The following is a 14,920-nucleotide window of genomic DNA, read 5'->3' as shown; positions in this document are numbered from 1 at the left end:
TACTCAAATGGCCTCCACAGTCACCAGATCTCAATCCAATAGAGTAACTTTGGGATGTGGTGGAACGGGAGATTCGCATCATGGATGTGCAGCTGACAAATCTGCAGCAACTGCGTGATGCTATCATGTCAATATGGACCTAAATCTCTGAGGAATGTTTCCAACACCTTGTTGAATCCATGCCACGAAGAATTAAGGCAGTTCTGAAGGCAAAAGGGGGTCCAACCCGGTACTAGCAAGGTGTACCTAATAAAGTGGCCAGTGAGTGTATATATATATATATATATATATATATATATATATATATATGTATATGTATGTATATATGTTTCAATATATAGTTATACATGATCAATGCATACAGCATATTGCAGTACAATGAAAGTATAAGCACTATTTTCCCATATATAGAAATATCTGCATAATATTTATTTATTAGTATATTCCCATATATTTTTGTTTCATAAGTGAACACCACTTGCTTTCATCTTTGTAACTATCTAAAGATTTTCTGGGGAAACTTTGCTTGTAGAATAAATAAATAATGGCTTAATGTATATTTCTAGTGCATTTCTATTTCAGTTGAATTTGTAAACGCTTATCGAGCAGTGCAACACAAACAAAACATTGAGAGTGCACCTTACATATTTTTTTATATATTATGTTTTGAACATGTTTTTCATTTCAGAGTAACATTATTTCATAATTATTTTAAAGAATGGTATCCAAAAGTATCTCAGTTTAAGTGTACTAAATGCAAGCACTAATGCACAAAAGCTGCTCGTTATTCACTAGTTTTGGGTCCCAGTAAGAAAACATTCTGTGGGAAACATCTCAGTTCCATTATTAAAGACAAACAAAAATAAAGCCTTCCATAGACAACATAAACTTAATGTTTTCTTTAAAAATACAAATTGAGTGGTTGGAGAAGGTTGCTCTTAAGGTTGTTCCTCTCATAGTGTGCTTTAATAAACATCACTATAATGGGAATGGATCTCCCAAAAATGCTAGCATTAAGGAATGTAATAAAAGCAACAGTGCCAGGCAAGACAGCATCTGTGACATGAAAATAATTTAGACTTATCTTTCAGTTCATAAAAGCAGATACATATCTTATGATTGAGGTCTCTACGGGAAAGTGACTGCGCTGATAATGTTATACAGACACGCTATTTCAAAGGTGCAGCCTAAACATGATGCTGCACATTTTAACATGAGACTAATTTGATAAAATAATTTACAAAGCCTGTCTGTGCAAGTCCAACTTTCACACAACACAAACACAATCTGTAAAGTACTGTTTACAGAAATAACATCAGAAGTTCATCCATCTAAAGGTAGCAGGTCCCTCCACTAAAACATCTCAAAGAGCACCCATTATAGAAGAATTCAGGATTTTAACAAAAACACAAGCTTCACATTTCTGCTTTTAAAATGTTTGCGTTCACTTCCACCGTGACTTTTAATGTTAATGCATTTCTGTATAAGCTATCATGCTAAAAAAATCTTGTTAAAAAAAAGTTTTTTAAGCAGAGAGGTGAGTCTAAATTATTTTGCTGTTATTGACAGAACGTCACAGATGCTGCCTTTACAGCTTAAACTGTTTTGAACTCAGAACATTATTTAATGAAATTCAATGCAATTCAATAAATTCCAATGAGAATGGATCACCAAATTCAGCTGATGTCATTATCAATACTATTTACTGTGTTAAAGTGTTTATTCAGCCATTGAATAGTATGTTTGATGGTGGTATTTTTAAGGTTATAATTATTATTGCATAATTAGGAGATGTGTTGACAAAGCAGCTCCCATAATCAATTAACCTTTTTCTGTCACAGAAGCATTGTTTTATCACCATAAAAACTTCCAACTAAATAGATAAATAATTAAGCAAAACACTGTTTATCGAATCCTAATTGGAATTTTGTTGCTTTTAGTCTGTATCTGCTTTGAGGTGTATATACAGTCTAAACACGTTACATCTGTTGTACAAACCCGATTCCAAAAAAGTTGGGACACTGTACAAATTGTGAATAAAAACAGAATGCAATGATGTGGAAGTTTCAGATTTCAATATTTTATTCAGAATACAACATAGATTACATATCAAATGTTTAAACTGAGAAAATGTATCATTTTAAGGGAAAAATACGTTTATTTTAAATTTCATGGCATCAACACATCTCAAAAAAGTTGGGACAAGGCCATGTTTACCACTGTGTGGCATCCCCTCTTCTTTTTATAACAGTCTGCAAACGTCTGGGGACTGAGGAGACAAGTTGCTTAAGTTTAGGAATAGGAATGTTGTCCCATTCTTGTCTAATACAGGCTTCTAGTTGCTCAACTGTCTTAGGTCTTCTTTGTCTCATCTTCCTCTTTATGATGCGCCAAATGTTTTCTATGGGTGAAAGATCTGGACTGCAGGCTGGCCATTTCAGTACCCGGATCCTCCTTCTACGCAGCCATGATGTTGTAATTGATGCAGTATGTGGTCTGGCATTGTCATGTTGGAAAATGCAAGGTCTTCCCTGAAAGAGACAACATCTGGATGGGAGCATATGTTGTTCTAGAACTTGGATATACCTTTCAGCATTGATGGTGCCTTTCCAGATGTGTAAGCTGCCCATGCCACACGCACTCATGCAACCCCATACCATCAGAGATGTAGGCTTCTGAACTGAACGCTGATAACAACTTGGGTTGTCCTTGTCCTCTTTAGTCCGGATGACATGGCGTCCCAATTTTCCAAAAAGAACTTCAAATTTTGATTCGTCTGACCACAGAACAGTTTTCCACTTTTCCACAGTCCATTTTAAATAAGCCTTGGCCCAGAGAAAACGCCTGCGCTTCTGGATCATGTTTAGATATGGCTTCGTTTTTGACCTATAGAGTTTTAGCCGGCAACGGCGAATGGCACGGTGGATTGTGTTCACCGACAATGTTTTCTGGAAGTATTCCTGAGCCCATGTTGTGATTTCCATTACAGTAGCATTCCTGTATGCGATGCAGTGCCATCTAAGGGCCCGTTGATCACGGGCATCCAGTATGGTTTTCCGGCCTTGACCCAGAGATTGTTCCAGATTCTCTGAATCTTTGGATGATATTATGCACTGTAGATGATGATAACTTCAAACTCTTTGCAATTTTTCTCTGAGAAACTCCTTTCTGATATTGCTCCACTATTTTTCGCCGCAGCATTGGGGGAATTGGTGATCCTTTTGCCATCTTGACTTCTGAGAGACACTGCCACTCTGAGAGGCTCTTTTTATACCCAATCATGTTGCCAATTGACCTAATAAGTTGCAAATTGGTCCTCCAGCTGTTCCTTATATGTACATTTAACTTTTCCGGCCTCATATTGCTACCTGTCCCAACTTTTTTGGAATGTGTAGCTCTCATGAAATCCAAAATGAGCCAATATTTGGCATGACATTTCAAAATGTCTCACTTTCAACATTTGATATGTTTTCTATATTCTATTTTGAATAAAATATAAGTTTATGACATTTCTAAATTATTGCATTCCTTTTTTATTCGTAATTTGTACAGTGTCCCAACTTTTTTGGAATCGGGTTTGTAATTGTCATTGGGGCTGTTGCTTTTCAAAACAATGCACTGATTTTGACATTGGTGCTGAGGTTTCTGTAATGACAGACTCCATATTGTGACTGCAGGAGCACTCTCGATCACTTGTCTCATAAGATATTACATGTTCTTCTGACACATATCAAGCTGTATGACATCAGTGACTCATATCTTATGTATGACGCTTTGCATTTTAACATCAATGACACAACGCTCAATAAATTGGATGAGCTGTCAATTAAAACAAGAGGTCAGCATTGGGTATATAATGTGTATATATAGGTAATTGTCAGGAAACGGTATCATTGTGTGCTGTGTGTGTCCCAATAACTTACTACAGATATATTTAACAGTAAAAAGTCAAAGTAATTGATTATTTTGGAGACTTAAATCTGTATCTCTTAACTCTGTGTATAATGCCAAAATAAATAATAATAAATAAAAAAAAACTAAATATGAGCCAAATTTCATGACCATTCATCAACACTAAAAATACATTTTGTGTTGTACTTATAACAATAATAATAAATTGTTTTATTATCTATGAATCATTTACTATCATATGATATCGAGAAACTTTTTTTTTTGTAATTTTCTGTTTAAATGCTGAACCCCCCCCCCCCCCCCCCCCCCCCATACTTGTCCATTTAAATATAATAGTATAAACTCTCCATGGTAAAAAAAAAGAAAAAGAAAAGTCACATTGTTCAATGGTTTGACATAGTGCAAGCATATTTGCTAGTGATCAATGATGTGTATATATTTTTTTTGCCTGTGTCATTTTTAAAGTTGTTGAAAGTAACAGGGTTGAATATGTGAAAACAGGAGGTTGTGTACATACACACCGTATAGCAATTTGAAATAGCACATATTCACCAAAAAACAACAACAACAAAAAAAAACCTAAGTTGAAAAAAATATACAGACATTTTTAATATTGCTCTGCGCACAAGACTCTGTAGTTGACGGTGATATCCCGTGGGTACGAGAGAGGACGTACCAGTCACCCTCTTCTCTGTATATCGCTCCAATGTTGGCTTGTTACATACCTCCTTTTCTACATATTTTCTTGTTGGGTTTTCTGGCACATTCCTTGGATATTCTTTTGACTGTAAAATGAATAAAAGACTACAAAATAACAGAAGGCTCTGGAAGAAACGTTTGAGGAGAACATGCAACAACGTCACTCCCTCTCCCCACAAGAACAACAAAGAGAACCTGTCCAGAATGTTAGCTGGGGTGCTTTGTCTTTTGGGCAGAAAATATTCCAAAAAAAGGTGGAATTGATTTGCTGCACCCTGGAACACAGGAAGCCTAGTTTCACATGCACTGCTATATAAGACCCTTTACAAGCACAAAATAAACTCTTCCTCCTCACAACCGTGAGAAATGCAGAGCTCTGTTGCACGACGCACCAAACGTGCTTTGACAACAGATGCAGAGAATTGCTGTAAGTGTGCTCTACAACCTTGGAGGTTTTTTTTTTATTTTGTATTTTTTTTTTTTTTTTTTACTTCAGATTAATTTTAGCTCCAAAAAGCTTATGTATCTTTCAATTACACAATTGGGTCTGTTCCAAAACATAGTGCACTACCCGGACAGCATTTTACCGCATACATCAGATGTCTGCTGGTTCCGAAAGGTAGGCAGTAACATTATGCTGGCTTCTTGGATACTTCATTTTGCAGCAATGCATTTATCCTTCAAAGTGAAGGAAATCCCAGAATGCACTGCATTGAGTTCACTGAAAAATGGTGGACTCCAATATTTGTGTCTACTATGCCTTATTTTGCTTATTAGAGTACTGTGTTATTAGTTTAGCAACTTGCTAATGTTAAACTCAATTGAAATCAATTCAATTCTCAATAATGTGAGGAGTGTTGTTTGTGTGCTTGCGTTGTGTGCTGCATTTCAGTAAGGATCAGGGGGTGTAGCAACCATTTTTATGTCATCCTTTTTTATCCACCCCACTTTTTGGGAGATTCTGTAATCATTGTGTTTTGTTTAGCTTGGCTACAAAACAATAATAAAAAATGTACTGTAGCTAACCAAGCCTCTGGCAACTGGCAGCGATGGATATATAAACGACACTTGCTAATCCTACTACAGCTAACATCAATTGAGAACATAATTTTTGAGAGTTTTATCTTTGAGCTGGCATGAAATCTGCAAATGCAAATTTTAAGCAATGACAAACAGCATTTTTGCTGCGACATACTGTGACACAGGCCTCACTGACCAATGAGAATTTGGTAACACTTTAGAATAGGAAACACTTATTCACTATTAACTACGATGTTTCCCTCAATAAATTCCTAATTTGCTGCTTATTAATAGTTAGTAAGGTAGTTGTTAAGTTTAGGAATTGGGTAGGATTAGGGATGTAGAATAAGGTCATGTAGAATAAGGCATTAATATGTGCTTAATTACTACTAATAAATGGCTAATATTCTAGTAATATGCATGCTAATAAGCATCTAGTTAAGAGACCCTAAAATAAAGTGTTATCGATAATTTTAGGTACAGTAGTATTTTTCTGTGCACTGCAAAAAATACTTTTCTTACTTAGATTTTTTGTCTTGTTTCCAGCCAAAATATCAACAAATTCTTAAATCAAGAAGGATTTTCTAAAAGAGTAAAAATTACTGTCTTGTTTAAAAAAAGAAAATCAATCTTGATTTAAGAATTTTTTGATATTTTGGCTAGAAACGAGACAAAATATCTAAGTAAGAAAAGCATTTTTTGCAGTGTGCATGCGCACACAAACTGATACGGCTCTTTCCATGCCCTCATAATGAACTATACATTTGTGGCGTCAAAGTCTCCACTGTCCTTCAAAGTCTTCTAGCTTTCTCAAGCATGTACGCGTCCTTAGATGGCAGCTCACTGGGTTTTGGAACAGAGCTTGTGCTTTTGCTTTCAAATCTGTAAGAGTTTGTTAGAAATGCTCTTTGTGCTGGGGAGATATTTGTGAATGCAAATGTTCAACTTGATCACCGAATTCGTTTAAAAATCTTAAGTTCCTGGAGACAGACTTTGAAAGTTAACAGAAGAAAGTGGGACAGTAAAGGGTCTTACATGGTTAGGACTGATGCCACAGGCCTCTTGTGTTCCAGAACATTTTAGCAACTCTACAAAAGGCTCATTCTGGCATCAAGCAAGCTAATCTCGGATCGCTAATCCCCCAGAACAGTCAAGACAGTGAGGAGAGGGAGGTGCACCAAGATCATTACATCCAAACTTCATGTCAGATTAGAATCTGAGCTCTTACATTAAAAAAGATTACTTTCTCCTTGATGGCTTTCTTCTAGCTTTCTTTCTTTCTTTCTTTTTGGTTTGCCTTCTTGAACAACACAAAAGAGGAACCCATAACAGTGGCATGGAAGGGAAGAGTTGATGGAAAGACTTCATGGCAGATGAAGTCAAGATGAGAAACGGAAATGGTGTACACAGACACGGCATGCGCCAGACAACAACTCATGCTTCAAACACAACACAGGAAGTGACAGAATGTAATAGCGAGAGGCTATTTTTTCTCCGTTATACCCGACACACTCACCATCCTCCGTTGGAACATAGATGTTTAGATACAAACAATCCTCGTTTTGATCTTGTATGTAAGTGGCAACTATATCCAAGTTAAAGGTGAACCAGATTGGCATCATGATCTCCGGAACGGCGTTGTGAATGTTTTGCGGGCACACCGGCGCGAAATGAGTGGCATTCTTGATCCCCGACCAAGACAGGGGCGGCTCAGGGGGAAGGAAGCGTTTCTCTCCCACCGGCGGGGCAGCGTACGGTACGCCCAGGTACTGGTCCACCGGCCCCAGGATCTCGCTGGGCAGCGGGACCCGCACGCCCCGTAATTTCCCGTACTGCGTGTTCACGGTGGGGTGGTAGCTTTGTCCCCTGACGAGCGTCACGCACCAACAAAAAATCCATATCCACAGAGAAATGTCATGAGCCCTGCCATTGCAGCAGTCCTGCTGGTGCAAAAGGAGCCGGTTTTTGCGCACCGCCAACCACATGGTCCGTGAAAATGGCCGCTGCTGCTAGATGCCGACGTACGCCGAGAAACTCCTCCAGCACGTGTCTCCTGCCTTCAAATTCTCAAACTCTGCCGGATTACTCCTGTCATTGAAGAAAAACACATACACGCGCTCCGTTCCCCTCTGGAAGAATCCTCATTCGCTGTACAGTATTCTCGTCAGATCCACTCTCCTGCAGGAAAAAAAAAAAAAAAAACAGGAAAATTTTAAATGGGATCGTTTATATACTTTTTTCTTTCTGCATGCAAATAGAACAGTACACATAAATATGGCAGTGCTCTTAACGCTCGTGCAAATAAAAGCTCTACTGCAGGTTGATTTAAACATCCCTACACTCTTCAGAAACTGGGTGGTTCACAAATGGCAGATCATAACTGATAAGACTGTAAATGATAAACATAAAATGCAACTAACCATTTAATCCTGCATAATTAGGATAGCACAATAGCAACAGTTCCCCACTGATGTCAAAGCATGTGTGTCCAATTAAACTCGACAGTATTTTGGTTCATCAGTTACTTGGTTAAAATTAGCCGGTAGCTAAATTAGGCAGATGCTAACACAGATAGTGGCTGAAAAATTAAAAATGCTGCCTCCGCAGGCAGCATAAGGAGGTAACAAGGCACATCAATCCAATGATCGTTTCACATCCTATCAACTGAGATACCTTCTTAAATATAGTTGTGTTCTTCACTGCCTATGATATCCCACTATACTGTGCTTCCCTTTCGATATTCCACTCGTACTGCATCTGTAAGACGCTTGTATGGGAAACACTCTTTTTTCCTCTTCAACTGAAGCCTTTCCAATCACGCAGTGAAACTGCACGCATTGGTTCGTGCAGTGCTATAAAATCGAACCAATGGCTAAGCGGCGGCGCTGAGCGAGCTATGTAGCCCACCAGAATGGGCGGGGCCTCTGTCTCTCAGATTTCTTCTCTTCAGCGACAAAGATTCTTCTTCGCTGATGCCGAGATTCACCGCTGAAACACCTCAGCAGCCGGATTGGACCTCTCTGTAGCGTGCAGCTCCCGGTCTATCTCCTGCCGCCATCCGGCGACTATCTAAAGAGCCTCACAATAGAGCAAATACTGAAAGAGCCACAGCGTTGTTCCAAATGCCGCGCCGTCATTGCAAGATGTGGAGGACTTCCCTGCACGCTGATGACAGTCACGCTCAGTGTGTCATACTTGGGGAAATCCCACGCTGACGCTGCACTCAGCGGGACTGACTGCTCTCATTGTGAGAGTTTCAGTCTCGTTTCTCTGCGCTCGCGGATAGCTTTCTTTTTAGAAAGTGACACCTCCCCTCGAGGCCTCCAGTTCTCTTCCTCCCAGGGACTTGCGAGGAAGAAACAGCGGGGCAGAGGATTCGAGCAGCCGAAAACGTGCGAGCTCACGGTCCTCTTCATTCAACCTGATCAGCGTCCCTCTGCGGCTGTGAGCGACATGATCTCATTCGGTGGGAGTGACGATGATCTGGATGACAGCCTTTCTCTGGCGGCTTCGGATGTGGAGGAGTTATCGGGCTCAGTGGCTGACCCCGCCCTCTTGCAGCCATCCTCTACACGCAGTGCCAGACCCAGAACGGACGAGGAGCTCGTCCGTGTGATGACGAGGGCTGTCGAGTGGTCTCCGCCTGAGGAGCCGTCTTGTAGCAGGCTGGAGTGGCTTCTCCCGGGGCGCTGGCAAGGCCCCCGCCAACGCTCGTCCGCCTTCTTTCCCGAAGTCCACGACGAGCTCACTAAATCGTGGCGCACCCCCTACTCATCTCGCATCCGATCTTCTGCTTCCTCTGCCCTCACCTCAGCTGTGGAGGGTTTTACGGAGCGGTTTACGGAGGCTCAGAAGTCGTCTCAAGCAATGCGACACTTCCTCCCAAAATGCTCTAGTTCTGCTGCTGCTTCTAGTCGCCCCAAGCCTGCGCTGACTCTGTAGTCTGCCAAGCCAACACCTGCCACTCCCGAACCCAGTCTTTAGAGCCTATTCAACCTCTTGCCATGCGGGCCGAGGCCTGGTAGGCCATCCCTGGTGTGTCAGAGGGGTAATGGGTACGATAAGACGAGGTTATTCACTACAATTTGCACATTGAAACATCCTCTCGCAAATGTGCCCAGGGGACTGGTATATGTCACTGGATCTGAAAGACGCATACTTTCACATCCAGGTAGCCCCCCATCACAGATGATTCTTGAGATTCGCATTCGAAGGGTTGGCATATAAATACATGGTCCTCCCGTTTGGGCTGTCTCTGACTCCCCGCACTTTTACGCGTTGCATTGATGCGGCAGATGGGAATCCGCATTCTCAACTACATCGACGACTGGCTCATTCTGACCCAGTCAGAGGCAGTTTCAATATCGCACAAGACTCTCCTCCTCAGCCACTTAGATTGCCTGGGGCTCAGGGTCAACTTTGCCAAGAGCATACTGTCACCCAGCCAATGAGTGTCATTTCTGGGGACAGTTATCGACTCAGTGCAGATGACAGCAACTGTCTCAGCGGAACGAGCCATGACTATTCAGTGCCGCGCGGCCTCCTTCAAGGAAGGGACCGTCCACCCACTCAAGGCCTTCCAGAAAATGCTGGGCCTTATGGCAGAAGCTTCGCCAGTACTTCAGTTGGGCCTGCTTCACATACGGCCCATCCAGTACTGGCTGAAGCAGAGGGTTCCATCTGCGGCTTGGCGTCACAGTCGCCATGGCATCACGGTGGATCGGGCATGTGTATCAGCCCTGACCCGTTGGAAGGACCCCCTCTGGCTGAAGCAGGGTGTGATCTTAGACACGGCACACAGAAGGAAGGTTGTCACGACAGACGCTTCCAACAAAGGTTGGGGAGCACTGTATGAGGGCAAACCGACCTTCGGTCTTTGGTCCGAAGAGGAGTCGGTTCTGCACATCAACTGCCAAGAGATGCTAGCAGTGTGCCGTGCCTGTCAGTTCTTCCTGCTGGACATAAGGGGACACCATGTGCTAATACGCTCAGACAGCAGATCCACGGTGTCATACATAAATCACCAGGGCGGCCTCATCTCGAAGCGCCTCTGCACGCTGGCTTCTTGTATGGGCTCAGACCAGTCTGCGCTCACTGAAGGAGACGCATGTGCCGGGCATAATGAACCAAGGAGCAGACATGTTGTTGAGGAACAACGTCTCCTCAGAAGAGTGGATGCTCCACCCGCTCGCGGTTCAGAAAATCTGGGAAGTATTTGGCAGAGCTAGAGTAGACCTCTTTGCCTCCGAAGACAATTCTCATTGCCCAATCTATTTCATGAAGAGCAAGGATGCCCTGGCCCACGAATGGCCCGGCCTCCCTCTCTATGCGTTTCCTCCAATCACTCTGCTACCGCAGGTACTCAGACGAGTCAGGGAACAACGGCACATGCTTCTTCTAATAGACCCCCTCTGGAGGAACCAGCCGTGGGTGTCGGAGTTATTCCAGCTGCTCGAAGAAGCCCCGTGGCCTATTCCCTTGAGAAGAAACCTCCTCTCTCAAGCGAATGGCACGCTGTGGCATCCACGGCCTGAGTTATGGGCCCTGCATGTTTGGCCACTCAACGGGAGTCTTTCGACCTCCCAGAGCGTGTCTTAAACACTATGTCAGAAGCTAGAGCCCCGTCTACTAGACGCCTCTTTGCTCTGAAATGGTCTATTTTCTCGGCTTGGTGCCAAGATCGCGACTTAGATCCGGTTACCTCTGATGTACCTCTGTTTTCATGCCCCTATTGCTGGCCGATCGGGATCGGTGGGCAGGAATAGTGCGGTGGTCCAGTTTATATGAGGCGCCAGGAGAATTAACACCCTGCGTCCTTGTACAGGTCCACCTTGGGACTTATCAACCGTACCAACGGCCTTGAAGGGCCCCCCGTTTGAACCATTGCAAGTCTCGATCCTCAGATCACTCTTGTTTAAAACCGCCCTGCTGTTAACACTGGCGTCTGTTAAGCAAGTAGGAGACCTACAGGCCCTTTTCATCAACACTGCTTGCCTGGAATTCGGGCCTAATGACTTCAAGGTCTTCCTGAAACCAAGGCTGGGTTATGTACCTATGGTGCTCTCCACTCCGTTCAGAGCCTAGGTCATAGCGCTTTCCGTGCTTTCCCCCCTCGACGGATGACCAGTAATTGTCCCTGCTCTGCCCCATCAGGGCCTTGAGGGTATACATCGAGCGCTCTGCCTCATACAGGAGATCAAAACAGCCTTTTGTTAGCTTTGGTAACTGCGCTAAGGTCGTCCTGTTACGAAGAAAAGAATTTCCAGGTGGTTAGTGGATGCTATCACCCTAGCATACTCCTCCTCGGGCTTGCAGTGCCCTATTGGAGTCAGAGCCCATTCCACCAGAGGCATTGCCTCCTCCTGGGCATGGTCCAGCGGGGTGTCCATTTCTGAAATTTGTGAAGCGGCCGGCTGGTCCTCGCCGTCCACATTTGTAAGGTTTTACAACCTGGACGTCCCTACCTTACAGGCCAGTGTCCTTTCTGCTTAGTTCGCCGCCTCCGGCTAGCTAAACAGTTTTATGAGTTCACTTGACCCAACATTTTTCAAGTCCTTCCTTCACTTGGACGGTCCACATTATCTGGACATCAGGTATCAAATATACGGGATGACACTCAGGCCACGGATGACCCTGATGGCTCAGCCTGTGCTTGGTGTACTTTATTAACTCCCCTGAGTCTTACTCCCACGTGACGGTTTTGAGTCATTCCTCGTCATAGCACGGCGTGATTGTACTGGTTCCCATACAAGCGTCTTACAGTACGAGTGGAATATCGAAAGGGAACGTACTATCGTAACCTCGGTTTCCTGAGATATGGGAACGAGTACTGCGTTCCTGGCCGTGATATGAGCTGCACGCCTCAGTCCCTTCATTAGAAGAAATCTGAGATGCGGCGGCGAAGCAGCTGCTTATATAGCCAGAGGCCCCGCCCATTCTGGCGGGCTATGGTGGGCTGCATAGCCATAGGCTCGCTCAGCGCCGCCGCCGAGCTATTGGTTCGATTTTATATCACTGCACGAACCAATGGACGTGCAGTTTCACTGTGTGATTGAAAGGCTTCAGTTGAAGAGGAATATAAAATAAAATATTTTTTTCCCATACAAGCGTCTTACAGACGTAGTACTCGTTTGTATTACATTGCTTCAGGTATGTATTGCGGTGGTTCATATTTCAAAAATCCAAGGAGTGTTGCTTTAAAAAAAAAAAAGCAAAAGTGATATAAAAACATGTGTGTTGAAGCAGCCGTGCTATTTTAACTTCCTCATGCGGATTTGAGTGGTTTTGTTGAACCGTAGTTTCACGGGGTTCGTACCAGAAGCTCTTCATCACCTAAGTGCAACGCTGTATTGCGTGAGCTACCGAGCAAACCTACTGAATTAGAAAACTCATGCAAAAACATTCAAAAGTATTAGCTTTCAAGTATTATTAATATAGTTATTCTCGCAGCATGTTAAAATTGTTTTGAATTCATAACATAATAATCCTCAAGTAATTATGCGAAAATTAGGCTTTATTAATCAAAACTGTGGAACCGCAAATCATACTTTGTGTGAAGAGGAATAAAAGTTGTCTTGAGTTTTATTGCATCTAGTGTTCATTTCAACTGGAAACTGCAGTGATTTGTATGTATAGGTATGCTTTTTAAGTTCAGCAGAAATGTAGGTAGAGGCACATATTTCCAATGAGCCTATGTTCTTTTCTATTGTAGGGAGAAATTAGTATTGTAGAAAATAAATATTCACTTAGTTTTCACCAAAGCTCTCTCTATTTTGTTGTATTTTATTAAACCGTTATGCTGCCTCAGAAGTCTGTCTGAAATCAGTTTTGTGAGGTACATTCGTACTCCCTCTAAAGTCATTGCCTGATAAGGCAGCAAGGCAACAAATCAGCTGCCTAAGCTTTCGGATGCAGCCAGACTGTGACATTCTCTCATCTTCAAGTTCCACAAACAAATCTGTGCAAGGTATAGAAAACCCAGTCGACATTTGTGCCAACCAAATATTTAAACAACAAAGAAAATGTTTAACTAATTACTAGGCAATGGACTTGTTACTGTTAAGCTATTAATGTTTTTAGTAATATTTATGCATTTAAAAGTTAGATTTTTAAGGTCATTTTCATTTCTTTTGTACAATAAACTATTTTGGTACCATGTTTAGGTCCTAAAGCAGAACCTAAGAGCTACTCAATCAGTAAATAAAACATACTGTATGAGGGTTTTCCATCAAGCCACAATAAAAACATCTCTGTCCAAATTCGACAGAAATGTGTTAAATAAAAGATTTTTCAGACACAGGTCCCCTGTCCCCATCTCTGGAAAGCTGGTATTTGTAAGTGGCTCGCGGGCGCCTGTGCTAACACTGTAAATGCTAATGATGAGGAGGGTCGTCCCCAGCGGAGAGAAACTCTTCCCTGCTCAGCTACTGATCAATTTTCAATTTTTAAAGCTTAAGACCCTCAGACCTCCACCCCTCGGAGGGCTTGGAATAATAACAAGGAGAAAAGCCGGAGTTTAGTAGTGGATATTGCATTCCAAAATGACTCTGTAAATGATTTATAATGTATTTAGTGGAGCAGTATCCACTAGACGAGAGGCAATATGAATCTTCCTGGAGGTGCACTTATCACTCCACAACTCCTATCCAAACTTGGGCTGATTTGCACAAAGCCTGGCAGGAAGTTCTTCATCCTCCACCTCATCATCCGCACACTTTTGCTGCTGCCTGTAATCAGCTGGTGCCTGTGGACGGTACAGCTGATCTCCAGAGAGAAGAGATGCCTACTGAAGTGGAGGAAATGTCCAGCCCAATCTTGGCAGACTTTAAAGATACTGTTTTCTCTAACTCATGGCTTGTCCTATTCAGTTACTACTCGACTGAGAAGTGATTTTAACAATTAATTTGGGAACTAAACAGAATTGATTTTTTTTTCTTGCAGCAGACGTGTTTAAAGAAATACTTTAACCCAAAATGAATTCTTGGACACTTAGACACACTTGGTCAAGATGCACTGTGCCATGTTCACCCACGATGCTTGGCTATGATACCAACATTTGATGTCACACATGTTAAACCTGTTACGATGCATCTTTAAACAATGCATTTGAATATACAGTAGGTGTGTTGGAAGTATAAAACCATTATTTTGAGCAAATAAGAGTTTACATTGTAACAAAAATCATGAAATTTCAGTGCATTAAGCATTTTTGATATGGGATAAAAATCCTATTTAAAGCTATAAATATAATATAAAGAATATCATTATTGTGATTGGGGGGCCCTGCAAT

At 42.3% G+C, this 14,920-nt stretch overlaps 1 protein-coding gene across 1 annotated transcript in view; it reads right to left on the bottom strand.

The window, feature by feature from the left end:
- The window catches only part of LOC306883736 (neuroligin-3-like), a 246,146-nt gene that overhangs the window by 172,309 nt on the left and 58,917 nt on the right, over window positions 1–14,920 (bottom strand). Inside the window, exon 2 of the mRNA XM_079439168.1 lies at window positions 7,148–7,809. Coding sequence (XP_079295294.1) covers window positions 7,148–7,616 — 469 coding nt within the window. The 5' untranslated portion in view covers window positions 7,617–7,809. The remainder of the gene's footprint in view (window positions 1–7,147; window positions 7,810–14,920) is intronic.

This window comes from Barbus barbus (assembly GCF_936440315.1).
Source record: "Barbus barbus genome assembly, chromosome: 17".
Lineage (NCBI taxonomy): Eukaryota > Metazoa > Chordata > Actinopteri > Cypriniformes > Cyprinidae > Barbus > Barbus barbus.
The sequence above is the reverse complement of the archived record's forward strand: the minus strand, read 5'-3'. Positions and strand labels throughout refer to the sequence as shown.